General features: G+C 38.3%; 3 protein-coding genes across 3 annotated transcripts; 2 read left to right on the top strand and 1 right to left on the bottom strand.

Annotated features, from left to right (window-relative positions):
* Nucleotides 1-3,056: 3,056 nt before the first annotated feature.
* On the top strand, nucleotides 3,057-6,566 carry LOC126789304 (subtilisin-like protease SBT5.3). Its single transcript, XM_050515434.1, is given in 12 exon segments — nucleotides 3,057-3,143; nucleotides 3,295-3,404; nucleotides 3,486-3,583; nucleotides 3,703-3,870; nucleotides 4,160-4,268; nucleotides 4,367-4,922; nucleotides 5,016-5,113; nucleotides 5,201-5,446; nucleotides 5,530-5,644; nucleotides 5,720-5,882; nucleotides 5,885-5,932; nucleotides 6,031-6,566. Coding segments are annotated over 12 exon segments (2,334 nt in total).
* Nucleotides 6,567-8,007: 1,441 nt separating this feature from the next.
* On the top strand, nucleotides 8,008-12,070 carry LOC126789303 (subtilisin-like protease SBT5.4). The gene is made up of 11 exons (XM_050515433.1): nucleotides 8,008-8,459; nucleotides 8,556-8,665; nucleotides 8,737-8,834; nucleotides 8,919-9,083; nucleotides 9,508-9,613; nucleotides 9,696-10,230; nucleotides 10,326-10,423; nucleotides 10,497-10,748; nucleotides 10,849-10,963; nucleotides 11,069-11,282; nucleotides 11,369-12,070. The coding sequence occupies exons 1-11, from the start codon at nucleotides 8,373-8,375 to the stop codon at nucleotides 11,908-11,910; spliced, it is 2,322 nt and encodes a 773-aa protein (XP_050371390.1). The 5' UTR covers nucleotides 8,008-8,372; the 3' UTR covers nucleotides 11,911-12,070.
* A 1,843-nt stretch (nucleotides 12,071-13,913) lies between these two features.
* Nucleotides 13,914-19,618, bottom strand: LOC126789305 (protein DNA-DAMAGE INDUCIBLE 1). Its single transcript, XM_050515435.1, has 16 exons — nucleotides 19,314-19,618; nucleotides 19,161-19,193; nucleotides 18,783-18,910; nucleotides 18,558-18,666; nucleotides 18,229-18,345; nucleotides 17,982-18,047; nucleotides 17,711-17,773; nucleotides 17,575-17,619; nucleotides 17,249-17,310; nucleotides 16,766-16,859; nucleotides 16,575-16,667; nucleotides 16,432-16,501; nucleotides 16,250-16,320; nucleotides 14,603-14,660; nucleotides 14,491-14,516; nucleotides 13,914-14,277 (listed from the first exon to the last, which is right to left on the bottom strand). The coding sequence occupies exons 1-16, from the start codon at nucleotides 19,377-19,379 to the stop codon at nucleotides 14,149-14,151; spliced, it is 1,230 nt and encodes a 409-aa protein (XP_050371392.1). The 5' UTR covers nucleotides 19,380-19,618; the 3' UTR covers nucleotides 13,914-14,148.
* Between the last annotated feature and the right edge of the window lie 4,765 nt (nucleotides 19,619-24,383).

Raw genomic sequence — 24,383 nt, 5'->3', positions numbered from 1 at the left:
AATCCTCACAATCCTCACCACAAAATAAATGAATAAACGTCAAAGTCTTCAGAGTGGTCCGTCAATTATGCTAATCCACACCTGCAGAGCTATCCCATACACCATCGAATAGGTGCACCGGGATTGTAAACACAAACCCGGTAAGCTTTGCAGCTCGTATGAGTAAAACAACAATATAGCTCGTGTATAAATGCAAAAGAAAAATCATGAAAACATTTAATTATAAATGTACTTATGAGTCATTAGACGGCCCATCTGGTTGTCCAATAATATCTGAAAATATAAGTGCTCATGAGAAATCGGGCAACCCATATGTTTACTCAAATACATTTATAATACGGGTACTCATGAGCGCTGGTACTCATATGTTACCCCTCATGCTAGTACACAGCCAGACATTGGCCAACCACTTGCTACCCAATATCCAAAAATATGGGTACTCATAAGCTGGTAACCCATATGTTACCTCTCATGCCAGTACACCGGTAGACAGACTAGAGCTCTATCTGTATCGTAACTGTCACCCGACCAAGGCTAGATTTCGACATGCCAACACGTCCGAAGACAACAAAAACGTTTTAACATAACTCAAGTTAAAACCCCGTACAAAACAATCATCACATGTTATTGTACAAAGAACCAAACACTCATGCTCAATTAAAATATATATCAATGCTATAAATGAATTTATTTGAAAACGGGAATATAACAGTGTATAATATAGCAACTCATATATATGTATCGATTTTACCAATTATACATATACACAACCCACTATATTATATACATATCACAGTTTCATCTTTTAAAATAAGCGTAATTATGAATCTCCGCTAATGGTAGATTCGTCACTGTGAGATTTTACTCACCTTAAATTCCTGAGCGTAATTTCCACAATTCTGCAAGCGAATCCTTTACTTGTTGTGTCGATCACCTAGAATAGATAAGAAGTGATTTAGAAGCGTTACGTAAAACCTCAAATGCCGAAACAGTAATAATGTTTTATTATTTAGTAATTTCTGGTTTTTACGAAATTACTGTTCACGTAATTACTATTCACGTATCACTATTCAAATATGTAATGTCTACGTATTACTTTTCATATACGTACGGTTTACGTATTACTTTTCATATATATACTATTTATGTATTAATGTACACCAATGTACTATACATAGTAAATACTATCAGTAAATATAAATCACTGATTTACCTTTCAGAAATTACTTATATAATTACTGTACATAATTTACTTTTTACATCTACTGCACGTAATTTACTTTTTACAAAAATTACTATTTTCAAAAAATCAATGTTCACACGCCGCCGCACGTGGCGGCACGTGGGGTTCACGAGCCACCTCCGGCGGTCGCGTGTGGCGCTCACGTGCCTCCCCACAGTGGCAGCGCGTGGCTTGCCCACCGCCGCCCAAAACCTTGCCTTCCTTCCTCCTTTACCCTTATACGGCCTCAGGCTGTCTCCCTGCCCATTCACGCCTTCTCACGCGCCGCCCTAGGTGGCGGTACCTCCCTCATCTCCTCCTCCTCCGATTCTCCCCAAAGACTCCACAAATTCACAATAATTCATCTCAACAATCAAATCAAACTAACCCTTACCTAATTCCAGCCTTGGAACTACCGGAACGTCGCCGGAGGGGCTTGAGATGCCGGCGGAGTCGAATTTGAGCAAAGGCGAGGCGACGATGCGATTCGAGCTCCAATCGCCTCGCTGGTGGCGCCAGGGGTGTGAATCGGAGTGGCAAGCTGTCCCTCGTGCTCTGGTCTTGCCGGCGACGTGCTTGGACGGCGGAGGAAAATCGCAGGAGGCTCGAGATGTCGTGCGGCTTCACGGCGGCGGGGCGAGGCGTGTCGAGCTCGAGGGCTACTGCGGTGGACCGCGCGAAGCATCTGGGGCAGGCGGTGAGGGCCACGGAGGCCGGAGATGGTGGATCACCGAAGGCGATTTGAGAGAGGGAGAGTCGGGGAGAGAGAGAGAGAGAGCGGCGGATGAGGGGTTTCCGAAAATGGAAACCCTAGTTCTTAAATTTCTCTTTTTATACTCTCTCCCAAAATCGGAAACTAACTTCCGTCGTTAATAATTTTCACGTACGACGTCTGATTAGAACGTGTGACGTGTCCCCGAAATTGTATCGACGAGCTCTACAACTTTGGTGAAGGAAGTTTTCAGAAACGAGCGACGGAGTAAAAGTCGACTCCCGCGTCGCGGAAACGTAACGTTTTTCCAATTTAGATTTCCGAAGATGGTTTCGTTTTCGATTTTACGACATCGCGAAGCAAAACAAATGCGGTTTAATAAATTTACACACTTTTATTAAAATCTAAGAATTCAAATAATTTGATTCTGAAAAATCGGGTCATTACATTCGCATATACTATCAAAGAGAAAAAAAATGAACATATATCTGTCAATCTGTTTTTATGAAATAATTTACATAGCTGATGATTAATAAAACGAGTTAACGAAGAACTAGGGGACATAGTTCATCTTTTCGTGTATACTCCTCATTTTCCTTGAGGTGGTGATTATAATTTTCTCATCAAATATAGTTGTTAGATACCCCGTACCTGAGACTGCATAATCCAGAAAGGCAAGTAGTAAACACATGAATTTGGGAAAGTAGATGATTAAGCCGTCAGGTTAATTTTATCTGTGCAATCTCTGGCGAAATATCTCCGAAATATTAGCCAAATATTATAATTTTCGAAAACACAATGAATGCAAATTATTGACTTGCTTCTAAATTGGTAGGTTTGTTAAGGATATGCATAACATGATTCTTGGATAAAATGATGGGATTGTTTTCTCAAAATTGCAGTGATCGTATTCAAGTACAAATCTAGTCTATCCATTAGGTTAGAAAATAAACAGCTGTTACGATGAACAGTACAATGATTTTTACTTAATTTACTCCCACCTCTTACTCTGAATGAATCGGAATATACTTACTTCCATACACGTTACTGATTAACCGGGTTTAAAAACAGGGCAAAGCAGAGTCCCTATGTCACAACTCTCTTAACACTCCAAGAAAATCAATGGGACATTCTTCACTTCTGCCTCCTTTTCTTCTGTCTCTTCTTCTCTACTCTCTGTTTCAGACGCCGGCAGATGCAGCCAAACAGGCATGCCATCATAGACTTATGAGTTTTGACATTGGTTTCTATATAGTTTTCGAAACTGCAACTTGCATGAGTTCTATTTTGATCATTTTGGAATGTTTCTATATAGTTCTATATAGTAAACTAATGCCCTTTTGATCCTTCTCTGTTTCAGTCTTACATTGTGTACTTGGGAGCACAAAGCCATGGCCTGAACCCTACAGACGCTGAACTCGAAGCCACAACGGATTCCCACTATGATTTGCTTGGAACTGTTTTGGGAAGGTTTGGAATTTCTTGTAACTTCCTTGCAGGCTATGTGTCTTTTCTACCCTTGTAATTCTTTGTTTCGATTGCTTCGTGTAGCAATGAGAGGGCCCAAGAAGCAATGTTTTACTCCTATACTAGTAACATCAATGGCTTTGCTGCAATTTTAGATGAACAAGAGGCTTCACAGATTGCAAGTATGAATTTAATATCTTTACGTATTTATGAACAAGTTTTAGGGTTACTACAGTTTGCTCTGTTTTCCTCTGTTCTGCTTCTCTGACTAGGTTTTCTCTTATCCGCTTTCGTATTTCAGAGGATCCAAATGTTGTGTCTATTTTTCCAAACAGAAGACTAAAATTGCATACAACTCATTCATGGGAGTTTTTGGGACTAGAAGATAAACTCGGAGTACCTCGTCACGGTTCGCTTTGGAAGAAAGCCAAGTTTGGTGAAGATACAATCATTGGAAACCTTGACACTGGTAATTTTAGTCAGTTAAAATTGCTTCATTCTTAAGATTAGAATTTGCACTGCAATGTTGAATAATATCTGATCGGTTACTCTTTTTGCTTACTGGTTATTAACTGCACTTTTTAAATTTGATCTGATCTATACAAATTTTTTCTTCACACAGAATAGAAAAATAAAAGAATTTGAAATATATGCTCAGTTTAGGATTGATAAGCTAGCGTTTTTATATGATGATCAACCCAACACAGCCTTTGTATTTTACGCATTACGGTCCTTTCTGTAACATCTTTGTCTGATAGGTGTCTGGCCGGAATCAGAGAGCTTTAACGATATTGGATTTGGACCAGTCCCATCCAAGTGGCGTGGAGCTTGTCGGTTTGACACCGAAGACAAAGTTCGTTGCAATAGGTTTGCCAATCTCTATTCCATTTCTTGCTGCTGTCTTCCAAACCCTTATTTATGTGCAAAGATTGTTGATATATCGTTGGCATCTTTGCTTCATTCAGGAAGCTGATCGGAGCAAGGTACTTCAACAAAGGCTACTTCGCGTATGCCAAAGCCAATAATGACACCATTCCATCTAATGTCATGGTCTCGCCACGCGACCAGGAAGGCCATGGCTCACATACCCTTTCAACAGCTGGTGGTAGCTTTGTGCCAGGGGCCAATGTTTTTGGTCATGGCAATGGCACTGCTAAAGGTGGATCCCCGAAAGGTCGTGTTGCTGCTTACAAAGTTTGCTGGCCAAGTATTGGTGAAACAGAAGGAGGGTGTTTCACTGCAGACATCATGGCAGCCTTTGATGCCGCAATCAGTGACGGTGTTGATGTTCTTTCCTTGTCTCTCGGTGGTGATCCTGTAGAGTTTTTCGAGGATGGGATCGCAATAGGGTCATTCCATGCGGATAAGCATGGAATCGTTGTGGTGTGCTCAGCCGGCAATTCAGGACCTTCCCCGAGTACAGTATCTAATGTGGCACCTTGGATGTTAACAGTTGGAGCTAGCACCCTTGATCGCGAGTTCACTAGTTATCTATCCTTTGGAAAGGGAAAGCATCTGAAGGTATTCCTATATGCCTCCTTGTTTCTGTTTCCCATTATGAAGTATTGCTAGAACGACAACACCCCAATGTGACACTTTGTATTTTCATGACAGGGAACAAGTCTTTCCTCTAAAAGTTTGCCGTCTAACAAGTTTTATCATGTTATAAGTGGTGCCGTTGCTAAAGCAGCTACTGCGCTTCCTGAAAATTCGTGAGTGCCGCCATTTTGCTAATGATTCAGTTCTGAATAATCTCATTCTAAGGTTTTTTACAATATTTTTTTGTTGAACTTCTGCAGCTTGCTGTGTTTGAATGGAACCCTCGACCCAAAGAAGGTGAAGGGAAAAATCGTGGTCTGCGTACGTGGGACGAATGGGAGAACAGAAAAGGGAGAGGTAGCTGCTCTTGCTGGGGCTGTTGGAATGGTTTTGATTAATGATGAGGAAAGTGGAAATGAACTTATAGCTGATCCTCATGTGCTCCCGGCTACACATCTCACTTATGCTGATGGAAAAGTTGTCTTTAAGTACCTCAATTCTACCAAGTATATTATCAGACCTTTCACTTTTATTTCTGATCAAATCTGTATAGTAATATAGTTCTGTGCTTATATGATTTGCACATCAGAACCCCATTTGCTCTCATTACTCCTGTCAAGACGGTAGAAGGAACAAAGCCAGCTCCATTTATGGCTGCATTCTCATCTCGGGGACCAAGTGCCATTGAGCCATCAATCCTTAAGGTACTTTTTGAAATTCTTTGTTAAAAAGTCCAATATTATTGATGTCTAACCTATATATTGTGATCTTCATATCAGCCTGACATCATAGCACCAGGAGTGGATATAATTGCTGCTTATACTGGAGCAGTTAGTCCAACTGGTTCAAAGAATGACAAGCGTCGCCCACTTTACATTACAGAATCTGGAACTTCTATGTCATGCCCTCATATATCTGGAATTGTTGGTCTTCTGAAAACAATATCCCGTCATGGAGCCCCGCTGCCATTAGATCTGCAATCATAACCACAGGTACAAGAAACCTAACCATCTCATATTGTATTAAAAATACAATCACACTTGTCCTGTACTCTTCCTGATAACTTACTGGTGTTGTGCTTCTTTCACAGCAAGAAGACGCGACAACAATCAGGAATCAATTCTCGATTCAACTAAGGTGCCGGCTACACCACTTGCTTATGGTGCAGGCCATGTCAATCCAAATCGTGCAGCAAACCCAGGACTTGTCTATGATTTAACTACTGATGACCACTTGAATTTCTTATGTGCTCACGGATACAATGCATCAGTCAAAGTGTTTTCCAACAAACCAGTCAAATGTTCCAACACTTCTAGCCCTCCTGATATAAACTATCCTACAATTGCAGTTCCTAATCTCCAAGACAAACCGATTACCATTTCTAGAAGAGTGAAGAATGTTGGTACTCCAGGCACATATGCAGCACATGTTAATGCACCAGCAGGAGTTTCTGTTTTGGTTCACCCTAGCAAATTGACATTCAAGTCCATTGGTGAAGAGCTTGAATTCAAGCTCACGCTGAAGGCGAATAGCAAGGTTCGAAATCCAAACTATGTGTTTGGAGAATTGAAATGGTCCGATGGCAAACACATTGTGAGGAGTCCTATTGCTGTGATGCAATACTAGAAATGACAAACTTTTTGTTGGCTAGATAGTACATTTAAATTTTGCAGATAGAATTAGTCTGTTGTTTTGTATATGTCTATTTCTGTCCCCATTCAAGAAAATAAGACTTAAATAAAACTCGATCAGTTTTCTAAAAATGATTGGTTACTTGCAATTTTTTTTCCATTACATTACTATTCATTACTTATTTTCCTCCCAAAATACAAAATATTTGACAAACACTTGTAAACTGGTGCTGAACTGCTGATAATTGCATCTGATGTTTTGTTGCAAGTACTCTGTCTGAGAACTCAATCACAGATTGCAATTTTGGTACCTAAGACATTTTCAAGCTACCAAAAATTGCAATCAGTGATAGTTCAAGTACCATTTGAAGATAGGGTTAATTTCTCATATGGTACCTAAAGTATGGCTATTTGGACAATTTGATACCTGATGTATGAAAACGGACAATTTGGTACCTGAAGTTTTCATTTGTAAGCCATTTTGGTACCTCTATCAATTTTGATCATATTTTTAGGGTTATTTTCGTCATTCTAGCCATAAACTCAATAAATTCACATTTTTCTTCATTTCTTCCTATAATTGCCTCTCTTTGGAGATAATTAAATTGATATATCTACTCCACTTAGCATCTACTTCGCATATATCAAAAATAATTTTTTTTTCTTAATATACTTATTGTATCCTAATTATTTTCTGCAAAGGAATAAATTACCTTTATTCAATTGTAATTTTTTATTAAAATATTTTTTTTAAATTACTTATAATTAAAATTAATTTAGATTGATAGCTACATTATGAAAACTTATATACGTAAATCATCACAGATACTAAATGGATGAGTTATCAAATTTTTAGTAATAATTTAGAGGCAATTTGGAGGTATTATGAAAAAATGAAGTAAAGTAGAGATAGGATGACAGAAATAACCCTGAAAATATGGTCAAAATTGATATAAGTACCGAAATGGCCTAAGTTTGATAACTTTAGGTATCAAATTGTCCGTTTTCATACATCAGGTATCAAATTGTCCAAGTAGCCAAACATCAAGTACCATAAGAGGAATTTACCCAACTATTTCTCTAAACTTAGAGCGTACAAAAACATACCCTCATTTAGAGCGTAAAAAGAAATGAGGGTTAAAACTACTACCAATCCACTTCCAACAAAAGAAAACTAACACTACGTAGCAATCTCCCATATTCAAACAGAGTACTGATTCCAATGGCTAGTATATGGCCATCTGAGAATAGGACCTAATAACAAGAAAGTAAAGAAGAAGAATAAAACTGGTCTACCATTTTCTTGTGTGGGAATCTACTTTGTTTTTCTAGTTATTAGTGCCATACATTTTATAAGGTTATAACCCAACATTATGTCACACAAAGAAATGAACTTTAACCAGCTTTGTGGTCAACTTTATAGTTTTTAGCAGAGGCTTGATAAACACTGATTCATCTTCGCATTGAATAGCACTGATTTCTCCTTTGTATTCATGTTGATAGCTATAGCATGACAATACATAAAACTGTAGCTGCATATCAGGATTTGTAACAGTAGCTGCAATCCTTTACTTAAATTACTGATCTTTAGGCGCACTTAGCTTGTATATATGATTAAAAGTAGTTGAATATCATGATTATAACAGTAGCTATCAGAATAATAACAGTAGCTGCAATCATTTACTATGATTGCTGAACATTAGGATTCGCAGGTTGTATATATGATGAACTGTATCAATGAGATATACACATCAAACACTTGCCTCAATTCTTCTTCCAGGCTAACCAAAGCTTCACAGCAATGGAGCTTTCATCTTTTTCTCCCGTAGTATTATTATCAGCACTCTTGGTTTCTCTATTGCAGACACCTACCCTTTCCATAGAAAAAGTAAGCATGCTTCTGTTGATTCATATAGTTGTATGTGTTTGATGACCCCCTATGGATTTTCAGTTCTTATATTTCTGTTTCTACATGGTATTGCAGCCATATATTGTGTATTTGGGAGCACATTCTCATGGTTCAAACCCATCATTCACTGATCTCGACTTCATCAGAAATTCTCACTGTGATTTTTTGGGGTCATTCTTGAGAAGGTATAAGCCAAGTTAAAACCGTTGTTCTTTTCTTCAACCTTATGTTAACTCGTTTTGAATTTCACTGACAGCAATAAAAGTGCCAAAGATGCAATTTTCTACTCCTACACCAGACACATTAATGGTTTTGCTGCAATTCTTGAAGAGGAAGAAGCTGCTCAGATTGCTGGCAAGTAGCTAATACTAAAGACACATACATATATTTCTCTTCTCACTTAATCTTACTAAGATACTGAATAATTTGACCATGCAGAAGATCCAAATGTGATATCAGTTTTCCTAAACAAGGGAAGAAAGGTGCAAACTACCCGGTCATGGAACTTTCTTGGATTAGAGACAAATGGACTAATTCCTTCCGACTCCATTTGGAAGAAAGCAAGATTTGGTGAAGATACAATAATTGCAAACATCGATACTGGTAAGTTCTCTATATTCAATTTCCTGAGTATGACAGTGCCATATTAAGTACTTGTGGACTACTGTACGAAGCATTATTTGAGGAATTTGATTCATTAGAGTGAAATCCTGAAGTTGGTGGCTTATGCTATTTTTCTAAGACTTGCTCAATTTATTGTACCGGTACACCTTGTGATGGAAGCATAACCCTGCGCGCGATTCGGGTGAAAGTTAATTATATGTAATAGCAAGTAAGCATGATAGCGCCAATACTAAACTTCAAACTGAACTGATTTGATCTAAACGCTCATTTTCAGGTTGACAATCCCATAACATAACATAACATAACATAACATGTCATTTTTCTGACTAGACAACATACATCTATTAGGCTTTTATACCAAATTTATTTAACTAGATCGAATTAATACGTCCTGGTGTGCTAGGTGTTTGGCCAGAATCAAAAAGCTTCAGTGATGAAGGATTGGGACCTATCCCTTCCAAGTGGCGTGGAATTTGTCAAAAAGACACAATGCAAGTTCATTGCAACAGGTTCACTCTTTCCCCATCCACCAACTCCAGCCTTATGTTTTAGAAACAAGCAACTCATGTTGGATATAGTTTTTGAATGCAGAAAGCTGATTGGAACTAGGTACTTTAATAATGGTATTGCCATGTATGCCGGTCCTCTCAACTCGTCCTATTACACTGTTCGGGACTACGATGGTCATGGATCACATACCCTATCCACGGCTGCGGGTGGCTTTGTTCCAGGAGTCAGTGTTTTTGGCAATGGCAATGGAACCACCAAGGGTGGCTCTCCTCAATCCCGTGTTGCTGCATATAAGGTATGCTGGCCACCAGTTGAAGGTAATGGATGCTTCGAGGCAGACATCTTAGCTGCCTTTGATGCTGCCATAAGTGATGGTGTCGATGTAATCTCTGTGTCTCTTGGTGGAGGAACAGAGGAGTTCTTCAACGATGGAATTGCAATAGGGTCGTTCCATGCAATTAAAAAAGGCATTGTTGTGGTTACTGCAGCTGGAAACGCTGGACCGGATCCAGGTACAGTGTTACACTTGTCGCCATGGTTATTAACAGTCGGTGCAAGCACAATTGATCGAGAGTTCACAAGCTATGTTACTCTCGGAAACAAAAAGCAATTGAAGGTAACACATGCTTACTTTCTGTATTAATTTCTTAAATTACTTGACATGAAAAATTAAACACTTGCACCAACTCGTTTCCATTTCTACAATGCCAGGGAGCAAGCCTTTCATCTAAAGGATTACCATCACACATGTTTTACCCGTTGATCAGTGCTGCAGATGCGAGAGACGCTGATGCATCCACTAGAGAAGCGTAAGCTCAATGCTGCAATTAACAAAGTTGTATGATAGTGGCCATGTCTGATTTAAATTATCTTAACTCACAGAGAACTTTGCAATGATGGAGCCCTTGATCCTAGGAAAGTACAAGGAAAGATTTTGGTTTGCCTTCAAGAGTACGATGAACATGAAAGAACTGCAAAGAGCCAGCAGGCTTATGTTGCAGGTGCTGTAGGAATGATCTTGGTTAATGATGAGAAAAGTGGAAACGATGTTGTGGCTGATCCTCATGTGCTCCCTGTTTCACATCTCAACTACACTGACGGCAAACATGTCTTGGATTACATTAAATATACCAAGTCTCTGATCTCTCACCCCCAATGATCTCAGAAATTTTTGTTTATGTTAGAACTGATGTCCTAGTAACTCACATATAGTAAAACTCTACTTTTACAACAGAACTCCTGTGGCTTACCTCACTCCAGTAAAGACTGAATTGGGAACAAAGCCAGCTCCTCTTGTAGCTCCGTTTTCATCAAGGGGACCTAATCTTTTGGAGCAGGCAATCTTAAAGGTCGGTATTGTGCTTTCTCGTTTCTAATTCAAATCAAATGAATTTCTTTCTCTGATATATATCATCCAGAACATAGCACATAAAAAGTCTCATTGCATATTTCAGCCTGATATCATTGCACCTGGGGTGAGCATAATTGCTGCTTATACTGAAGCAACAGGGCCAACTTATCAGTTATCTGATACTCGCCGGGTTCCTTTTAATGTTCAATCCGGCACTTCAATGGCGTGCCCTCATGTATCAGGAGTAGTAGGGCTTCTGAGGACACTCCATCCGGATTGGAGTCCAGCAGCTATTAAATCTGCCATCATGACAACTGGTGTGTAGCATTTTCACTTAGTCATTATTGTCTGAACTTGCATATCTTTAATGGCATTACTGAGTTTTCTTATGCATCCTTGGCAGCTACAACACACGATAACAGCAATGAAATGATGTTTGACTCGTCTTATCTCAAGGCAACACCATTTGATTATGGTGCGGGACACATTCAACCGAACAACGCAACGGACCCGGGACTAATCTATAACCTAACAACAATTGATTACTTGAATTTCTTATGTGCTCGGGGATACAACGCAACGATGATCAAATTGTTCTCTGGTTCACCTTTCAGATGTCCCAAGTCTTTCAGACTAGGAGACTTCAACTACCCAGCAATTACAGTTCCTAATCTCGGTGAACAGTTAGTGACTGTTGCTAGAAGAGAGGTCACAAATGTAGGATTACCAGGCACATACGAAGTGTGGGCCAAGGCACCACCAGGAGTAGAGGTTTCGATTACACCTAAAAGCATGAAATTTGAGAGTGTCGGTGAAGTGAAAAAGTTCGAAGTTATATTCAAGCCCAAGGTTCAGGGTGAGCCTCGAGGGTATGCATTTGGAGAGTTGCTGTGGTCAGATGGTAAGCACAATGTAAAGAGTCCTCTTGCAGTGAAGCACTACTAGAAACTAAAATGTGGCTGTCTTTGAATTCAGCCCTGCATTTACTGTCAATTCAATTTATACTTGAATATGACTATTTTTGACACTACTGTACGTATAATGAATATAACTGTAGCTAGGCTGAAAGATTGAATGTTCACATTTAACAATTCTAGTGCATGCGTGCATAACCTAGCTAGATGGGCAGAGAAGTGGAAAGAAACTGAGAAGGAGAAATGAGGAGCAAGATGAAACGGTAAACCTATAGCCTGGGTGGAGTAGGGGTTGCTAAACTCGCAGGGGGAGCCAGTGTGCAGGGAAACCAAGCGTCCACCGTCGCATTCACCTGAAAAGAGTTGTAAACCCCTAGCTCATGTATCATATGCCGAATCCCAATTGGTATTCAATCCACAATTATATGATGCATCCCAATTGGTATTCTACTTGTAAGATTCTCACCGTCGGGATACAAACATGAACCAGTTCGAGTTGAGGCTTCGGATAGGAGAGTTCCTTCCACAAAATTAGACGGCACTACAGGTGCTTCTCCGTCAGAAAGTACAGAACCCAATTCTTCTTCGGAATCTCTCTTTCTTCAAACTCATCCTGCTAATCTGAAATTCATGATTGATGCAGAACAGAAGTACTATCTAATAATATTTTGATGCCGCGGCCTGTGCGGCCAGATCCCCACTTACGTACGTATGAAAACCAGTTCTTCTTCAACATGTCAATCCACTGCAAGCTTTTTTAACAAGCACATAATGACATAATTCTTTCTTTGAGAAATCTAAAAACAAAAATGAAAATAATTGAAACCGAGTTTAATGGTGTAAGCAACAGTGATAGGAGATCGATCGTACCTGAAAAGCTTTGATGAATTCATTTGAGAATGAGAGGGGTGCAAGTCTGAAGTCTAGGGTTTGGTCACTTGAGTACAACAGGTACGTGAACCTATCAGGACCCTTACTCGTAGTGCTGATTTACCTTTATGCCCAAGAGTGCATCGCTTTCTACCTCTCTCGCTTCCTCAGACATTAAAATTAGGGTTCAGGGAATACAGAGCCAACTGATCTTGATTGTATTATATATGCTGGAAATGTGGCAGTTCATGCCACCTGCCGCTGTGGATACATCCCAGGATCATGTACTCCGACCACCAGTTGCTTAAGTTGGCAACCGGTATTCATACAAGCAATTTAGCATATCATTCTATCCCGATCGAGTGTATTGTCTTGTTATTGTCCTTATGTCGTGTCTTGTTCGTTTTTAAGTTTCTACTGTCTAATTGAATTTGGTGGGTGACCTGACTGTATCTCCAACTTGGGTACTTCTATGAATTGATGCTGGTATTTACTTGTAAATGGTAATAAGCTAATCTGGCACCTTGTTACCACCATTTTCTTTTTGGATGGATTGTAGATGGGTTGTGCCGTCGCCTGTCTCAATTTAGTCATAGGCTCATAGCTATGTGGACACTTGGGTATGGTTCTAGACAAAGGAATTGAGCAAATTGTCAAAACAGGTAGGCTGCCATTCTCAGCTGTGTGCTTTACCGATTTGTAAAGATAGGTTCACTTGCGAACTGTCCAGCACCAACAGCAGTATGCTACTAACAAATTTTACGACATAAGGACAATAACAAGACAATACACTCGATCGGGATAGAATGATATGCTAAATTGCTTGTATGAATACCGGTTGCCAACTTAAGCAACTGGTGGTCGGAGTACATGATCCTGGGATGTATCCACAGCGGCAGGTGGCATGAACTGCCACATTGCCACCCCAGGATAACCAATGAAAGGCACCAACTGATTTGAGAACTGAATAGCAGTGTTCAGTCTTCACTCTTCAGGACTCGAATCATGGTATGCTACAATGTGTCTGATAGTAAGCATAAACAATTTTGCTGTCAACTAGTTCTGAGTTCTAACACATGGTAAACCCCATATATTACGACTACGCACAAATCACTAGTTGTACCAACTTGATTGGTTTCAAAAAATAAGAAATTAACACATCGGTAATGAATTCAATCTGGAAGAAATATAGCAACATGAAAACTAAAGCCCAAGAAAATCACTTGAACAACAGCTGTCTTGGAACTGCAAATGGTTTATCATGTAAATTGCATCGTTTGATCCTCATTGTAAGTCGCTAGGTTGCTTTATGGGTATCAACCAACTAAATGTATGGGTACCCTTAAATACCCAGCGTGATCTTATCACTTGAACAATGTATGCATTTTAGGTCTACAATTCAGCCGCCAAAGAGAAAACCTGCAGCTTGTTCTTCATTGCCATCAAAAAATTTGAGAGCTTGTATTACTGCATCTCTCCCGAACCCAAGCTCAACAAGCTTTGCAACTTTCGCTTCAAAATCAGGTGCCTGCACCACATCAATATTAAAAATAACCTTCATATGACTATTGACCACACTCTTCATGCTGATTTCATCAATGAGGTGCACATATAGCATGATTTGTGCCGAGTTAAAAGGTTCAGTGGAAAGAGCTCAAGGACAGCTGAAATTAACTAACTGTAAACAGTAAAACAAGGATCGAATGTTTTGGCAAAGTTGGGAAAGTAAATAAAAATTTACCTGACTTGTATCAGGATGAGCACCCCCTGGATTAAATAAAAATAATAATAATCAGTTTTTGCTCGTTAAATAAGGAACCCCATGTTATATAAAACCAATTTCCAAAACTAACCAGATGATTGCCCTCCAGTTGATACATTCTTGCTTTTATCTGTAGTTCCAGATATCACCTATAGAACAATGTATAATGTTATAGTGAGCAACTGAAGAGATACCACATACATCACTAGAAAAGAAAAGAAAAATCCATTTTCATGCCCATTCTTGTAAAATAAGTATGGAGCTGCAGCTAATAACCCGAAAGAAAAAAAACAACCATTTTCATGCCACTGATGCATTATTAAAAGTATATTGGAAGGTTCTCGTTTTATATGTGCTGGAAGGTCTAATCACTGAATTTAATTGAGGGAACAACATTTCTTTTAGTTTTAGCTGCTGAGTTCTATTGGTAGCATTTCCTTAATTTTTCTTAGTCAGGTGGATATGTTCCAGCTTATTTTTCTTAGAGTTTTTTTCACCAACAGTCCCTCAACTCTGGTGTACCTACCAATGTGATACCTCAACTCTTAATCGTACCAATGTGATACCCAGACTCTAGTATTGCTATCATTGAAGTACTTCCGTCAGTTTTTTTTCAACTTTTCCGTCATCTTAGTGACGTGGCAAGTACGTGAGGCCCACAAAGAGGGTTAAAAGACAAAATTAACCCCATCTGAGAGGAGCAATGTTTTTCCCGCCCTTTACCTTGAGAAAGACACCCAACAATTCCAATTTTGGCGCCAATTTTCCCTCCATACTCCTTAATTTGTGTCTCTTATCTAAACTAAAGAACTACCGCCAACCAGCCGACCACAATCTGATAAAACCTAGATCAATCTCATTTTCTATTTTTACCCTAGCACTTGTTAAACTAACAGAATAAATATAGAAATTTATATGGAACATCTCATTTCCACAATCTCATAAGAATATATAAACACATAACTTAACGAAATTCAACTACATGTTTAAGTACCATTAGTTCTTACAAGCAAAAATCATGGCAGATCAACATAAAAGGTGGCAACTAATGGTACTTAAACATGTATTTGAATTTCGTTAAGTTATGTGTTTCTATATTCTTATGAGATTGTAGAAATGAGATGTTCTATATAAATTTCTATATTTATTCTGTTAGTTTAACAAGTGCTAGGGTAAAAATAGAAAAGGAGATTGATCTAGGTTTTATCAGATTGTGGTCGGCTGGTTGGCGGTAGTTCTTTAGTTTAGATAAGAGACACAAATTAAGGAGTATGGAGGGAAAATTGGCGCCAAAATTGGAATTGTTAGGTGTCTTTCTCAAGGTAAAGGGCGGGAAAAACATTGCTCCTCTCAGATGGGGTTAATTTTGTCTTTTAACCCTCTTTGTGGGCCTCACGTACTTGCCACGTCACCAAGATGACGGAAAAGTTGAAAAAAACTGACGGAAGTACTTCAATGATAGTAATACTAGAGTCTGGGTATCACATTGGTACGATTAAGAGTTGAGGTATCACATTGGTAGGTACACCAGAGTTGAGGGACTGTTGGTGAAAAAAAACTCTTTTTCTTATAAGGTCAACAGTCTTCCTTGACTTTGATAACTTCTAGTTAGACCCTAAGTATATCCTAGTGGGTGCAATGAACAGCATATAAACTGAAAATGAGGTGTATATTCACTAGATATAACTCCAGCAGATTGACCTAAGGAATCACGGAATAGGTCAACTCAAGTACTTACAGGAGCTCCTGAGCTGGATGTTTCCTTGGATAACACTTTTTCATCCCGAAACTGAGATGGTAAGTCTTTCTCTGAAATTAAAGAATCACATTGAAAAACCTCCATAAAAAGCCAGTGACTAGGATATTAATGGGTTCACAAAAGAAGGCAGTCAAACATATGGTGGAGATCATAGAACAAACCTTGTAAAAATGGCACAGAGACTTCGCCCCCGCCAACTCTCAACACATTATCCTTCAAGTCTATACTGCACTGAAAACTTAGGCAAGGTGAGAAGAGTAACAATGGAAAAGACCGAGTTACATCATTGGACAATGGACTTCACCTGATGCTTTCGAAGCATATCTAACCCAAAGAGGAACTCCATATTGGTTGCATCCAGTACCGAGAAGGAGCAGGGGTAAAAATTATTCCCAATCTACAGACAACATTATCATGTTAAAGAAAAGGCTATCATTTGACCATCTGAAAGAAACGGGATAATAATGATATGAAACTTTTTTGTTAGACTGATACCTTGATAGGAGCTACGTGTATTCGACCCAATATCTCTGTTTGACCAACGCCGTGAGCAATACCTTTGAAACGTTGATCTAATAGCCTCAACAATCTACATAATTCAATTAATAAATAACACGACGTCAATCCTTCTTATTGATAAAGATACAAAACCAATAGCCAAGTATCTCTTGTTGTCAAACACAGGACAAGAAACCACATAATTAATAGCAAAGAATGTATAGCGAGCAAAAATGATACCATTTGACACCTAATTTGCAAAACCTAATTAAACCTTGAAACTATTCATGATAACAGGTGAAAATACACAGTACACTCAATGTAATCATGTATTATTCTCCCAAAAAACCAATATTAAATCGTCTATGCAATTGGATTCGCATCAAGTTGATGATATGAAAACATGATGAACTTGCGCAAATCAGTTCACCAGAACCAGGAGAAAGAAAATTTGGTGCTTTATCTTAAATGATCTCATACCCACAACGTTCAGCACAGCTTTTTGATATAATTGTTGACTGTGCTCCACTGTCAACAAATGCCTGGAACAAGTAAAAATACATTATCAAACCATGTAATTTAATTTTCCATTGAAGATTTAGGAATTAAGTAACTGATAATACCAATGGATATGGATTACTCTAATCCAATAGTGCATAGAACAAAGGGATTGGATTTAAGTAAGAACCCATAATAGCAACACAAATGAAACAAAAATTACTCCTTCATTCCATCACATCACTTTACAATAAATTGAATAAAATCAGAAGAAATATATGAAAACCTGGCTATGATGTTCAAATTACCTTGATGGGGACACCATTAACTTCCATGTCAACATACAACATAATCTGAAAATAGATAGAGCATCAAACTGGAGAGAAATTAAAAGAAACAAACACTAAATGAGAGCAGATGGTGGAGATTGGCAACCATACTTACCACCCTTGCAAAAGATTCCGGGTTATGTTCAACAGCTGCAGCCCAATTTTCATCAATTCCTTTCTGTAAACCATTAGCAATATGGAAAACCATCAGTAAAAAATGAAATTTGACATTACGTGCTTTTTAGAAATGATTTTTTGACCAAGTTATTAGTGGCATATAATATGAAAGAAAAAGAATAGGATTACATGATTAAAGATGGTTGACTGACATTATAACTCGTGATTAGTGAACTTTCACACCTTTGAATAAAGGAAGTATGACTAACCTGGCGAATAGCAGCTTCAATCTTCTTCTGGGTTTCAACATCAAAAGGATCTGCAAAATGAAGAGCCTGCTCACAAAGTATAGGTACATAGAAGCATTAATCATTAGAGTCTGATGATAAGTCATAGTCAAATTTCTGTATACTCATGCATATATATTAGTACTTATGGGGATAGATTAACACAAGAAGCCATGTAAAAAAGTATCTATATATACAATCACCATGCGAAGAAGAAAAATGTGCTCACATTCTCCTCCTCTTGCTGTCGTTGATGTTCAAGTTTTTCACGGTGAAGCTGTCTTAATACTTCCTGCAGTCTATTGAGATCGTCTCCAAGAATAGCTTGTGCGAATTCAGGATTACTCTGTAAGGTCCCTTAAGGAGTAAGATTGTCTGATAACTCTTTGAAATTATGACAGTTGCATGAATATGCACCAGAAAGGTTACACTTAAAGAACAACTATGTATAAAATTAATTCATCCAATTTCTGTATCTTTGAATGAACTATGTCGTGGGCATTTACAATCTCAATGAAACCCAAAGAAACAAACTGAGGGAAAAAAACAACATCATACCTGAAACAACTGTGCCACTGCATTAGAATCACTCCTAATCTGCTGCTGGAAAGCTCCTGGATCAACAGCTGACCCGTCTGGATTGAATCTCAGTGTATTGCTGGAAGCACTGAAATATATTCATACGCCAATTAAATGCATGAACACCATCACAAGAACTGTAAAGACAGTACCCAAAATAGTCAAGCGTTAACTTTATCGAGAATTCTGGCAAATGCAGCATACCTGGACACGGCACTGGGTACCATCATGATCAAGTCATCATCTTTGACACCGAGCGCACTCAGTTTCTCGGCATTCCTAACCTCCCTACCATTATAGAGCAGCTGCTGATTCTGAAGCAGCACCCTGGTCTGCTCATTCACATTACCAAAACAATTCAGGCACAAGAATCCATGCATTCACTATATACATTTATCCACCAACTAATCAAAAACACAAAACCTCCATTGAAATTTAAGTTCTTCACTAGTTCCCTTAACTACCCAAATCAAACAAAGATCCAAACTTTACTCCAACTCAATAACCAAACACCCAAAAATCTCATCAATGAAACTTTAAACAACAAAAACCAATGATGAAATGTTCGAAGGAACTTCTCACCTCCACTTCCAGAAGAGCCTTCACGTTTTCAACCTACAAAACACAAAACCCAGAAAATCAATTGAAGTAAACAAAGCACCAACAAACCCAATTTGACATAAAGCTAAGTAATTTAGAGCTGGGCTTTTGGGGGAGATGAAATTAGGGATTTACAGTCTCATGAGGGTCGACGTCTAAGGAGATGATCTGCTCATCGGCGGTCATTACTGTGATCTTCATCTTGGTTTCTCAGATTGGATCGAGTTTCTTGTTGGAGAGGTAAAGGGTGGTGAGAATGTTGTGAAGGTTGGAGCTTTGGGTTTTGGATATGGTGGAAGCTTTTGGGTTTGGTTTTGTTTACTTCAAAAAGTCTTCCAATTCAAGAAGAAGAAGAACGAGTGTGGAAAGGACTCGCGGACTTCCTTATGATTGAACGCTGCGTTTTGTCTTATCATTCGTTCCATACTTTTATGCAATTTGAGGGTAATTTGGTTGGAGATGTCAAGTCTATAATTTCAATTCTAAGTGAGTGTGAGACATGTCACAACTACTTCATCGCCTAATCTAATGAAGCAATTCTCGATCAAGCTTTTATTTGCAATTATCCGACTAAAGACTGGGCACATAACAAATCGTTTCCACCAATTTTACAATTTATGCATTAGTATTATGCAGCAATGGATCAGTCCGGCGCGTGCCTGGGATGGAGCCCATGCATGAATTTTGGGCTTAATTTCCTATATATCATCAAACCCAAGTAAAAAAAAATTAGATAGATAGATTAGTTATCTCTCTTCGTTTAGTCGTTTCATTCGTCTTCGTCTCTCCTCGCGTCAAACTCACTCAGTCCTTCCCCAGTGGCCAGTTCCCCACTCGCCCTAACAAGACTCGTCGTCTCGGCTACAAGGCCAAACAAGTTCCTCTTATTTCCTCTCTCACTCCTCTTTTCTCTCTCTAATCTCCTCCTCGATCAGTTTTGTATTGTCTGGGTGCAGTACTCTCTCTCTCTCTCTCATCAATTCAATTCCCGATCTGAAATCCATCTCCGTCGCATTGTCAGATTTAAGGTAAACACACTCTCTCGCCCTCTCTTTCTCTTCTCTCATCTCTAACCGGTATCCAAATCATTAAATCAAATTCAACTTTTGATCTTGAAACCGTGTGCGGTGGTTTCTGTTTCAGATGCTGACGAAATTTGAGACCAAGAGCAACTGCGTCAAGGAGCTAAGCTTCCACACCAAGCGGTCATGGATCCTCGCGAGTATCCACAGCGGTGTCATCCAGCTATGGGATTACCGCATGGGCACTCTCATCTCTTCCTTTATTCCTACAAATTGTTTTAAAAAAAAAAAATTACCTTCGGGCAAATTTAAAGCCCTCCCAAGATTTTAATTCTAGATCCGCCACTAGTATTATGTGTTAGAACATAGAACATCTTCTTGCTTCTAATGATGTAAAAAAAAAAGGTAAAACAATGTAAAATTGTTATGGTTTAGTCCCTGGCTTGTGTGATGCAGAGTCAGCTATAGCTTTTTTTTCCTTTACTTTATAGTCTTGTATCCACTTTTTAAAAAAAAATCTGTGTTTTCTTTGATAGATTTTAGTTCTTGTATTTCAATCCATCGGATTCTATGACAAGCTTAACAAACTGAATAATATCATAATCATTACTAAACTACAGATCGATTCAACTGTTGTATCTGTCTATCTCAAATGTTCCTAGAGTTTTCCAGTTTTTTTTCACTAGAACGCCTTGCATAAAGAAAATGTAAACAATAGTAGTAGTTGAGCAAATCAGAAAACTAAAGAGAACGTAACTAACTTCCTGTATATAATGTTTACTTCTCCTTTTTTTTTTGGTACAAATGGGGCAATTAGCCCGAGTAAAAGAAAGCAACGAATAAATTAGTCAGAGCTATAAGCCATAAACTCCCTAGCTCTAGAGACCAACAATGTCATTTAGCAGAGCATCAGAAACCAGCGTAGGAGGGTCATGTAAGATATATATTCCTCTATCATTAGAGGTGTTATGCTTAGCAAGGATATTAGCTACCCATATTCTTCTCTTTGTGGATATGTTTCACATTAATATAGTCAAAAGCACACATCAAGCTTATGTAGTTCATTATCAAGGTCCCAAGATGATGCAAATCAATATTATCATGTTGAAGAAGATTGATAAGCACTAAAGAATCAGACTCAACTTCCAGTCTTGAAATCTTTAAGCTACGAGCTAGGTGTAGACCATGGAACAAGCCCCAAGCCTCAGCTTGCAGGACCTCCCTAGTTCCAATGTTCACCATAAACCCACCCTGCCAACAGCCAACCTCATCCCTAAGCACACCCACTGCTCCAATATTTCCATTATTCATCTTAGAGCCATCAACATTCAGTTTAAAATTTTCCAACAGCTGGTTTAATCCAATATAGCATCTCCACATGTTTAGGCAAGTTTGTACCAATCTTAGCATTAGCTTTAGCCCATTCATCAACATAACTAAACACAACTTCAGAAATATTAAAAGGATACTTAAGGAAGCTATCAAAAATGGATTTGCACCTCCATTTCCATATGAACAAACAACAGTATATGAAGAAGATATTCCAACTGGTATTTATTCATATAGTACCATTTCTAAAGCAAATTAGCACATATCCAATTTTTCCAACTCATAACAAAGTAGCAAGGATATTCGGGTGAATCTTACAATTTTGTCAAACTTGTTTAGGCTTAGGATAATCCCTGAAGAGGTGAAACATTATTTATGGGGTATTAGTGCAGAATTTGCAGTGAGGATTGGATGCAAGCTTCCTTCGAAACCTATGGTCATTAGTTAACAATTTGCTTGAAACAAATGTCCATAAGAATATTTTAATCTTTAGAGGTATAGGAAGTGACCAAATCTTCATCCAAACATACTTTTGGAAGCCATGTTCATCACATAGCACATTGTAAGCAGATTTTACAGAGAAGATTCCAAAAGAAGTCTGCCCTCATATAACTTGATCATGAATATCACATTAAGTAATAGGAACATATAACACTTGAGCAATTATTTCATGAAGGAGATTTTCACCAAGCATGATCATATTCCAGCTACCATCAATCCAAAATTCATTCACAACAGAGTTAGTATTGACAGTATCATGATTAATAGCATGGTTGAGAAGGATACCAGAAGGAGCCCAATTATCAGCCCAAAATTTAGTCTGAAAATCATTTCCAACTCTCCAGGTAAGCCATTTTTGTAGTAAATTAGCCTCATACACAATACCATACCAAGTACTTGAGCACTGAGCATGCTTTTTATAAGAATTCTGCATGAAAGAACCAGAATGCAGATATTTCCTCATATAAATCTCGCTCCAAAGCCCTTGGTTTTTCTGGACAACTCTCCAACTAGCTTTAGCAAGCATGGCCATGTTCATATTAGCTGACTTTTTAATCCCCAAGCCACCATAGCATTTAGGCATGCATACTGTATCCTAGTTAGTAAGATGGACTTTCTTTTTCTGCTCAGTATCGCCCTATAGAAAATCCATATTGAGTTTATTCAGCTTGTCACAAATTGACATAGAAAGCTTAGCAGTTTGCATTGTATAAATAGGAATTGAAGCATTAACAGATTGAATCAAAGTTAATCTATTCACCATATTAAGAGTTTTACTTTTCCAACTAGTCAACATGACCTGAAACTTGTCAACAATACTAGCATAAGTGAATGTTTTCTTTTCCCTTCAATGTTGTAATCAATTCCAAAGCAAATTCGATCCCAATGCAGCTGATTTTGTACGTTGACAAGTACATTTGTCGATTATATATAGATACAAATGTAACACACAAATCGTACAAAACCTTTCCGGCCGGCCTAGCTAGGTTATCGATCACAAAGATAGAGAGTACATATTTACAGTCCCAGGTCGGTCATAACGCTATATAGCTCTGATTAATTACCTCATTGAATTTATTTGAATTTCAATGATTAATCAGCAAGAACTGAGAAATAACTAGGTTAAACAAGCACGGTCGACCTAGTTAGCCGGAGGTGCCGTGTGACCGAGGAAGGGTCTTCCATTCCTACAAATTAAGGAGCCATGAACAATGTTATCTCGATCACAGAAATTCACAGAAGACTTGTTGGTGGTATGAGATTTCGCCCATCCTAACGGAAAGTTAAAAACCCCAAACCCCAGAAATAAGACCAGGAGTACCACGCATATGATACACAAGCAACGTACATCTGCTCGAACAGCAAATTAAGCACATCTCTAGCTAAATATTCCCCACTGGCATGAATCTGTTTCTCCAATTCTTACCTCCTTTCTTATTTCATAATTTCTTCTGAATAATGCTGCGATTCTTACCTCTTTTACCTAAAATCCTTTGCAGACCTCACCTCCAATGTGCGTGAGATAGAGATGCAATATCCTAGCTAGCTGTTTTTAGCTTTGATCTCTAAACTGTTGAAACTTGAATTTGCATTTTTTTTTGATAACCGTAGAGAGGATCAACATCCTCCTACGAAAATTTATTGAATTTGTATCTTAATGGTAAGGAAATGATTCAAATTTTCAAATGAATGTTTCAATCTCATTGTCCATGTATGGTACATGGATCATCATATCTTATTTGGGAATCTTTTTCATTTCGTGTTAGCGGTGCAATTCCAGTGATTCCATGATTTCCAGTTTAGAGTCTATTATGCTAGAAATTGTACGTTGTATATAACTGTGTTGTCTCAGAGTCTCAAATGCTTCTTCTTCTTTTTTTACTTTTACTTTCCTTACAGTTTTAATATAGGTACGTTATATATGGAATTAATGTTTATCAAAATCACATTACCATGGTAGCCAAATGAGTCCTTAACGATATTTCAAAAGAGGAACAATAGCATCCTTGGCTTCCTTGCCATGCCAACAACTCTCCTCCGTCCTCCTCTTTGTTGCTGGATTATATGACTTGGATCATCTAGCATATATAGGTGGTGACATATATGTTAAATGGTAATTAAGTAAGTTTATTATCTTTACTTGGACCTATACTTGATCAATACCTTCATGGCATGGACTACCAGAGATCAAGTTGAAATTAACGGAGTAATGAAGGAGTTTGAGATGTCCGTTACAAAGTTATAATATGTTATGAAGATAAAAAAAAAATTGGCAATTACAAAGACCACTGAATAGCTGGTTCAGATTTAATTGCTGATAACGTAAAGAGCAAACATGTCATAACATCAGATC

Source organism: Argentina anserina, chromosome 3 (assembly GCF_933775445.1).
Source record: "Argentina anserina chromosome 3, drPotAnse1.1, whole genome shotgun sequence".
Taxonomy (NCBI): domain Eukaryota; kingdom Viridiplantae; phylum Streptophyta; class Magnoliopsida; order Rosales; family Rosaceae; genus Argentina; species Argentina anserina.
Note: the sequence above shows the minus strand (reverse complement) of the source record. Positions and strands in the feature narration are given on the sequence as shown.

Bases quoted from the DNA above. Each gene is read 5' to 3' on its own strand.
- LOC126789303 (XM_050515433.1), top strand. From the start codon at position 8,373: ATGGAGCTTTCATCTTTTTCTCCCGTAGTATTATTATCAGCACTCTTG. The intron at 9,614-9,695 runs GTTCACTCTTTC...TTTTGAATGCAG, and splicing joins ATGCAAGTTCATTGCAACAG to AAAGCTGATTGGAACTAGGT. The intron at 10,964-11,068 runs GTCGGTATTGTG...TGCATATTTCAG, and splicing joins TGGAGCAGGCAATCTTAAAG to CCTGATATCATTGCACCTGG.
- LOC126789305 (XM_050515435.1), bottom strand. From the start codon at position 19,379: ATGAAGATCACAGTAATGACCGCCGATGAGCAGATCATCTCCTTAGAC. The intron at 17,774-17,981 runs GTTAGTCATACT...AATGGTTTACAG, and splicing joins TTGAAGCTGCTATTCGCCAG to AAAGGAATTGATGAAAATTG. The intron at 14,517-14,602 runs GTTAGTTTTGGA...TATTTAATCCAG, and splicing joins AACTGGAGGGCAATCATCTG to GGGGTGCTCATCCTGATACA.